The sequence below is a fragment of the Euprymna scolopes genome, chromosome 13, assembly GCF_053919585.1.
Source record: "Euprymna scolopes isolate OS-2025 chromosome 13, ASM5391958v1, whole genome shotgun sequence".
Classification (NCBI taxonomy): Eukaryota; Metazoa; Mollusca; class Cephalopoda; order Sepiida; family Sepiolidae; genus Euprymna; species Euprymna scolopes.
Genome location: NC_136494.1, coordinates 115834564 through 115843864, shown reverse-complemented (window position 1 = coordinate 115843864; position 9301 = coordinate 115834564). Strand labels below are relative to the sequence as shown.

General features: G+C 32.2%; 1 protein-coding gene across 1 annotated transcript in view; it reads left to right on the top strand.

The window, feature by feature from the left end:
* LOC145292161 (BTB/POZ domain-containing protein KCTD5-like) overlaps positions 1-9301 on the top strand; it is a 146918-nt gene that overhangs the window by 122332 nt on the left and 15285 nt on the right. The window contains exon 3 of the mRNA XM_080138330.1: positions 6470-6561. Coding sequence (XP_079994456.1) covers positions 6470-6561 — 92 coding nt within the window. The remainder of the gene's footprint in view (positions 1-6469; positions 6562-9301) is intronic.

The window sequence follows — 9301 nt, the reverse complement described above, 5'->3', positions numbered from 1 at the left end:
TGCTTTTGGTTGGTTGGTGCACACTGGATGACATCACTAAAACAGAGTTGGAAAACATTGGAGAAATGATGTAACAAAAGGATAATGACATGCATAGATGGCCTGTGACCCTTTCAATTGCTTATGCATTGTGAACTGAGGTGGACTAACTTCGAAAGTAGAGGTGTACCTACGGCCAGATTTGTTTCTATTAAGGGATTCAGGGCTCGTTAGAACTGTATGGTCAAGATGAATGCATTAAAATCATAAAAGTTGAGATTTTTCCAAAATTGTAAATTTGGGTCTTGTTTTCCTTGTTTGGGCATTACAACCCCAAAATATGAAAATTGCTCTAATTTCAATTTGGATGAAGATTGCAGGGTGGATAAGGGCTTGTTAGAAGCGTGAGGCATTGAAAAAATAAATTGAACTAATAAAAGTTGAGATCTTTTAGAATTCCATATTTCTGCTTTATAATCATTTAATATTAGAAGATGAACATGATGTGAACTATTTGACAAAGAACAATCGTGACATCAGATCAAAATTTAACAAGATTTATGAATTCAAATACATTCAAATTGTAAGTAATCAATTTTGTTCTACCAGACAGGTGCGTAATACTTTTTTAGGCAGATTTAACCATCTAGTGTGAGCAATAGCTTCATATCTGATGTGATACTTTTCAGGCTGACACTGAACAACTAATTGATGCATTACAGCATCAGCTTGTTAAATATATTTATTAGTGATGGGACGATTCCAATATTTTTCCCAATTCCGATACAATTACTGATTCTGATTCTTTATAAATCACTAATTATTTAACTATAAAATTGTTTTTTACCAATTACGATAAAAAGCACATTAAATGTGCAAATATTTTCTCAAACATAAAAATACACACTTGTGCAGGTTGATCATTAGATTTTTAACTTTACTGGTAGTTTAAAATCAAGTATTTGCTATTTTAGTAATACCAGCGATGAAAGATTTTGTAAAAAAAAAAAAAAAAAATTAAATAAAAAAAGATAATTAAAGGAATCGTTTTTGGCATTGAAAAATAGGCACACATTTTTCAGATTCTGATACCCCCCCCCAAAGCTCTGATTTTTCTGATTCCCAATTCTGATTAATCGTCCCAACACTAGTATCTACACATGACATCAATGATCAGAGCCCTGGGAGAGATCTTTTTGGACAAAAACTATAAATAGTTCCAAATATCTTGGTTTGCTTCCAAACCCAGACAAGTTACGATTATGGCCATCGTTGAGACTTATTAGCTCGATTGAGTAGTGAAATGTTTCTTGCAATGTGTGCTTGATTTTCACCCATGAAAAAAAAATGTTGCATTAGTTAAATATTACAATCATAAAACTCCTGGAATTTTAGTAACTCCATTTTTCCGGATGTTGAAACGACTGAAAGATAGAATTTACTTTGAAGTAGATTCTCTTGATGTTTTTTTTTTTGGATAGCAACTGTTTGATGGTATCAATTATCTCTTCAGAAATGAAATATCTTCCCTGTGGTTCGTTTGTTGAAGATCCACCTCTTCCATGAGCTGTATCACTTCTCTATCAAGATAAAGTCCTGTTGCTTCATTATACTCTTTTAAATGACGAATGGGCTGATCTAGTGATCTGTATTTCTCAGCTCCTTGACTGATGATCAATGTTATAGTAATACAAAACTTTGAGAAATCATGTTTGATACTAACGATACCCCCCCCCTCTCAAAAGGTGTTAAGGAGGAAAAACTATGACAGAAAGAGGAAATAAGTTAATCAGCTGAACAAAACTATTGGAAATAAGGTTTTCAAATAGACGGTGGGGGAGCTGGTTCACCAGAGCACACAAAAGTGTTCGAAAATAGGATTGTTAATCAAGGTGTGGTGGTAACTGGGACAAAAGAACAAAGGTCAGCATGTAACAGCGTGTATGGGCATGTGTGAAAATAGCAGCAGCAGCTGAAGGATAACTGCCTAGTGAAAATACTAGCAGCAGCAGCTGTTGAAGCACGTATGCAAATTAGCAAGTGGAGAGAAGCGAAGTGCATGCTGGGCAAGATGGATGTGTTAAAACAGTCAAGAAAACGCTGGTTAGGCCAGCATGAGGTTGCAGAGAGAAAGACTTTTAAAAAGCGTATGTGTGTGAAAAGACTTTTGCAAAATAATGAGATGCATTGTTTTGGAAGAACCACAAATAAATGCATATCATTTGCACTTTTAAAAAAAAAAAAAAATAAGGAGGGTGCCGAGTCGGATTTTTATTTCTTTGCTGTTTTATTTATTTGTTCCTTGGTCACGGTACCAGACGGCGTGTAGGTCTGAGAGGTTTGAAAAATAACGGCCACGTTACTAATATAAAGTTAATTTATAGACAGTTTTAAGAGTGGGAGTGAATTTTGTGATAGCTTAGGGACAGCCTTGAGCTTACGACAGTTGAGGGTAGTTTCTAGTTACGCGGCAGTTGAAGGTAGGTTGGTACTTTGAGGAGATGACTTGATCAACAGACAACTTAGATGTAGACGTTAGCATTTACAGAGTTGTCTTCCGTGATGGTGTCACACACACACACACACACACACACACAGCTTAACTATCTATGGAATGTGTTGGGAGTTTGTGTGTTTTGTGTTTGAGTTTGTTTTATTTTTTTACACTTGTGCACTATTGCATGTCCTCTTCGCAGCCACCAGTGTGAGAAATAACGACTTGACTAGAAGAGAGAAAAAAAAAAAAAAAAAAAAAAAAAGACCAAAGAAACAGCAGTGTGGTCAGTGATTGTTGTTGAGATGGAGCACATGGTTTCACATTGTCACGTTAATATAAGAGTGAGCTATCGTGTTACTCTTCTAGTCGAATGTTTGTAGTGCTTTTTTGGTCAGCCGTTGGCTTGTATCAAAGTCTTTTTTTGAAATACCTCCTTCTTTGAAACTGTACAAAGTATTAGTTAACATTGAGTCTTCAGCCGATCTTTCAATTAGAAAGCCTAGTAAAACTTTTTTATCCTATCAATTTCTGGTTAGTCTAAAGGTTACGATCAGCTTTACCCAAACCAGAAATAAGTTTTATAAACAGATAGGAACTACACTCGATAATATTGCAAACATTTTTTTCCCATTTTACCCACTAAACTTTTCACCTTGGGTATTTTTTGTGAAAGACAACTCTAAACTCTATTATTGATGAGTGATCCTTTTTTTCTTTAGGGTGGGAATCTATATGAATAGAGGCACGTTGAAAAACACCAAGAAAATTTCATATATAAAATTAATGTTCACTGAAAATATTAACCCAACTTGAACTAATCTAGTAAAAACAAAATATTAATGATACAAAAGAAAAAAAAAATTATCCATGTATAAAAAGAAAAAGTTAAATTTTATTGACATTCAAATTTTATGAAAATAAAACAATAAATGGGATAGCACAAGTCGAAATTGAAAAGAATGTCATTGTATTTACTCATTTTCACACTCTAAACTAAGTTGGTTTATGGTATGATATTATGGACACCTTCTCTAGAATATTAGGAAGATTAGAAATAAAAAAAAAAAAACTGAAGGTAAGGTGAAACGTTTTTGAACTCTTGAGACAGGAAGACGCCTCATGACTGGTGGTCAGTTTCTAAATAATCAACCACTCTTAGCTGATGGTGCTATTGCGGAAGTAATCAGTTTCTATTAGTCAAATATAGTGCTGACAAAAAAAATAAAATAAAATAAACGAACATAGTGGTCGATATATTTAGAACTTAGTTTAGCACAGTTTTCGGTTTGGGGTAGTTGATGGCAGTTTATGACTCTGAAGTGATGAACTGATCAACAGATTACAACTTTGGAGGTCCTCTGCCATACACACACTCTCAGCGTACAACTGATCTACACACAATGTGTCAGTTTGTGTTTTCTAAGTTTGAATTTATGAGTTTATTTTTGAATAGTTGAAAGCCAATGCATGCACCCTCTGTAATTAATTAAGATATTTTATGCACATTTGACATTGTCTCTGACTGTTTCTGCTCGCATCCCCAAACTCTTATCGTTTTTATTTTTTATTCATATAACTTTCAACTTTAAAGAAATTAAAGACATTTTTCTTGCTGTTTATCGATATCTAGCACAAATGGAAACCCCACACGGCTATTATAACAAAAAAACAACAACAACAAAAATCTCAATACAAAATTAATACCACCACTGGTTCTTTGTAAAACGTTATTCTAGAAATGTTAGATGCTTTGTCTTCAACTGCATGGCTCGACAGACAGAAGCAACACATTTATAGTATCTTTCCAGTTAAAATTAGCACAAAGGTCCAACATAACACTGGGTTTCATGCCTCTAAGAGACAATCAGATGTTGCTTCTTTTGTGGCTTAGTTCTTATTTGAATTATTTATTTCAATGTAATAATTTAAGATGTTTCAAATATCAGGTGATGTAATATTGTTTTCTTAAGCATAGAATAATTATGTTTGTAAAAATGGTAGCAGAAAGCTTTTCCACTGTGTGTAATGCAATATTCTTCCATAAAATAAATTGATTTTTTTTTTTTTTTTTTTTTTTTTTTTTTTAATAATTTGTAAGCAAATGAAAAAAAAAAACACTAATTTAAGCGATATAATTTCTTTCGGTCTGTAATGTGTTTATTACCTTGGATGGTTCAGCATTTGACACTGCTGGTTATGGTTGGACATAATTTAGTGTCTACTTTTCAAATCTCTAGGTTGATATGCTTCCTACATATAGTCAAACTGAGAAGGCATTCAATGACAAAATAACTTTCTGTAGATGACTTATATATAATTTTAAATTATGGAAATATATGACAATTAAGCTACACAGAATTTTCTGTATTTCGTTCTCGTAAAGAATTTTCCGACTAAAACGAATAGAACGTTTAGTTTAGCAATCTAACCAATCATATTCATTGTGAGTGGAAATTTTCATTAACCAATGGCCATACTTCATTCAGACAAAAGTTTGGTTGACACCTACTTTCTATTCTATTTTGTTTTCTATAGTGATACACCTTTTTCCTTTTATGAATGTGCTGATTTAGTAGTTGAGCTTATCTTAACATGTGCATACTTGGAAGCCCCCCCCCCAATTTTCATAACTTGATTACCTAGCTTTACTTACATATTGAGCACTTAAACCGATACATAAAATATATCTCCTCTATAATATTTCATGTGTCTACATGATATAGATATAATATAAAGCTCTGTGTGTGTCTGATCACGAATAGGCTCCTATATGGTTGACTATTTTAAAAAACTGATTACATATAATGATAGAAGATGTATCGAGACACGGGAATGGTTATGTTTGATCTGGCAGAACGGTGGTTCATTAAAATTGTGGGGTCTGTGTTCGCACCTGGTCCACAAAGTATGGAAATAAAATCAAAAATTTAAAAAAAAAACCTTTACAAGTGTTTTTGATATAGATGTACATAATACTTTGATAAGTATGTTTTAACTTAAATAGGGATGGTTGGTATAATAAAATTGTGGGGTCTGGCTTCCATAGAATGGAAATAGGCACAAACTTTAATAAAGACTTTTCATATCTATCTGCGTAAGTATACTTTGATAATTATGTTTCAGTTTGAAGAAATATGGTATAATAAAATTATGGGGTGTTCGTTCGCACCTGATCTCCATAGAATGGAAATATGTCACAAAGATTAACAAGGTTTTTTAATATAGATCCATTGTGATAAGTGTTTCAGTGTGAACAGGTATGGTATAATAAATTATGGGGTTTATCTTTTTTATTTTTACTTTCATCTTATTTTGCTTTGGTTTTGATGCCCCCAAATTCAACCCAAATTTACAACCCTTCCTTTTCATAACCTTTCATAAATCAGTCCATTTTCTGTAGGCTGTTTTTGAACCCAGTCAACGGCGGGTACTTTTGCTAGTATATATATATATATATATATATATATATATATATGATTACTTCATTTAATCACATAAATTAATATACGAAAGTATAGATTTATGCATAAACTTCAAATATTTACTTCAACAGTGCTCAATACATAGGTAGATCTAGGTAGTAAGTTATAATATATATATGGCAATTAAGCTACACAGAATATTCTGCGTTTCATCCACACTAGGATTCATTAGGCTTATATATATATTTCTGTGCTGACCACAGAAAAAAAATGAACAGAAAAACTATTCCACTCTACTTATATCAATTGATGAAATCTATTTTGTAATTGATGATTTGTTAAAGAGATCAATAACTGTTATTAATTTGTGTTTCTCTTTCTTTCTGTTTATTCCCTTCTGTGATGGTGAAAGAAATGCACATTGAGACAATTGGTGGCAACGGCAGTATTATAATGAAACAAAAAGATTGAAGATTAAAGATTTTTGTGTGAAACAAAAAAATATTTAAGATCTAGATCAACTTTTAAAAAATATTTTATTTTAAAAATGATTTTTTTTTTTTTTTTTCAGGCGTTTTAGAAGAAGCAGAATTTTATAACATAACTCCATTAATCAAATTGGTGAAAGAAAAAATTACAGAACGAAATGCAAAACAAGATCAAGTAAGACCTTTTAAATTTTGGGGTAGGCTGCCTGGGAGGGGGGGGGGATAAAATATTTGTAAAATCGTTTTTGTTGATCTTTTCTTTTTTTTTTTTTTTTTTTTTTTTTTTTTTTTTTTTTTTTGTCCAAGATTTACTTTACATGATTCTATGAAAGTTATTGTTATACATTTTTTTGTCTGGTGCAATTAATTTTTTTTTTTTTTTTTTTGCTTGCTCCATTTCAGAAATTATCTTTAATATTGAACACCTCATTGTAACACATAAATATTCCTATTTACATAAACTTATGTTTATATATTCATATGTAAAGCGTTTATTCCTTAACTAATTAACTGATTTTTATGAATTTAAGGATATGGCTGCTTGGTAAAAGAGTGAATAATGTGGGCTATATTTAATTTAACGTAAAGAAAGGATAAAAGCCCGTTTATGAAAATTCATAAATCATATTTTTGTGAAATTTTAATAATGGTTAGCAGACATCAGTCATTAAATATTTCTCAAATTTGTTTCCAAAAAGTATTTTCAAGGGCTTTCAAGGAGTATAATATTGTCACAAGTTCTCATTTGAAAATTACAATATATATGCACGGAATTTGATCCATTTTCATTAGACACTAATTAAACAAGATTCCCTGAATTTAAATTTCATCTTAAGACTCCTTAAGCTTTTCTAGAATCAAAATCATGTAAAGCATTTTAATTAAAATTAGAATAAGGATTTTAGACATCAGGTTTTCTATCATATCTTGATTTTAATTTTCATGAGGAGGCATAAGTGTAGCAAAACTGTTCTGTTTGGTGGGTGGGGGGGGGCAATTTTTCCGTCCTGCCATAAAACTTTGTATGTGTTAGTTCATTCTCTATGAACTCCGAAATGAATGGACTGATTTTTATGAAATTTCATGCAAATGTACTCTTTGTGCCTGGCAGTGCTCCCAAATAGGTTTTGTATTAGGATGTCTTCGATAACTATTCATAATAAAAAAAAAAAAAAAAATCCGATGAAAGAAGGAACAGGCGATTTTCATCCAAGTTAACATCTTATATAGCCTAACATCACAAGCAGAAAAGTCCAGCATATAAAATCAATAGTTTCTTTAATATGACAGGGACGCTTTCGAAATGAATGTTCCTGTTCAAAACAACTGAACCATGATAGTTGACTTTTTCATTTTTAAATCGCACTGGGATACAAAACCTCTTGCTGATCACATCTTGATGGTTGATCATAAAATATCTCGCGTTATCTTTAGAGATTCACTGTGCAACATTCCCTTACTCATGCTGTGTTTATTTTGATCAGGTGGAAGATAGACAGATTTTGAAAAGATGCAATTCGCAAATGGCTAGAGATAAAGTCATAAAATTTAGGGGAGACAACTAAACTTGAATGTGCAACAAAATTTGTTTAATACAAACAATTTGACAATTATAATGCAAGAGGTAATTTGATGCCATAACTCTGTTGTACAAGTTTGTTTTTCCCTTCCCCAAAACCAATTGCACAAGTGACACAAGGTTGGCAAAAGGTTTGGTTTTCAAAGGTCTAATTTTGAGCAAAGTAGAGTTGATGTGATTATGTCTCTGTGTTGAGTATCTAAAATGGTAGGTTTTTATGATTCCACTTGACTGAGTATAGATGTGATCAGCTAATTCCTTTTTATAAATTTTAATAAAGAGTTATTCTCAAAATTTGTTTGTTTTTTTAAGTAAAAAAAAAATAAAATAAAAAAAATAACTATTTCACATTATTCCTCTTTGAATCAGATTTAAACTTTGGGCAAAATGCTCTAGCACAGCTAAGCTTGATAGACAGAGCCTTTTATGAAGATGTGTAGTTGCAAAGTTCAAAAGTTTAAGAATTTGTTTTATTGAAGTAACTTATTTTAAAACACAGTTCTTGAATGAAAACTAAAATGGCATGGAATTGATTTATTTGACTTTCAATAACTCCTCCAAACGTAAAATTAAAAGAAATTCATTTAAAATTTTTTTCTAATTCTGTATTTGTCATAGAAAAAAAAAATCATCGCCATTAATTCATCTGTAATGCAATTTTCCAAAATGAGTTAAAAGAAAGTGGCTACAAAGTTGGGTTGTTCAGTGCATATTGAAATATGCAAATGCATGTTAAAGCTTTTACTTGCAATCAAAAATTTTGACCCAGTTGAGACACTGAAGGAGGAATGGAGAAATAATACCCCCAAAGGAAGGGACATCATTGAAACCCCAACTTTGCGCCTCCCAGGTTTTGCTACAAATAGTAGAAAGCAACCGGATTAGAACAAGACACTGCAGAACTGCAGTAAATAAACATAGGTGGAGACAAATAGACTCCCCACGCCTCCCCCAGGATACAAACCACCTGATCCTACATTGTCTAGTCATCCAACTTGGAAGGAGGCTATGCGACAACCCATTTATCTGAAGACAATTTCTCAGACTAGCTAAAAAATAGCAGTATAGAGGTCTAACCCATACGATACTACTAATATGCAGTTTTAGGAGGAGGAAGCTGTCTTTGAAATTGTCCTTATGCAATAAATGTTTTCTAAACAGATGAAATTTTTGGTTTATACTTCTCCAGTTAGTCTTGTAAAATTAGAATCGAAATAAGGCAAAATGTCTGATGCACAACTGGTGAAAAATGACACTTTTATTTATGACCAGCGTGGGTGCCTGGCGTTGTCCGTGTGTTTGTCGGTGTAAAAGAAAAAAAGTTTTGGGAGGCAGG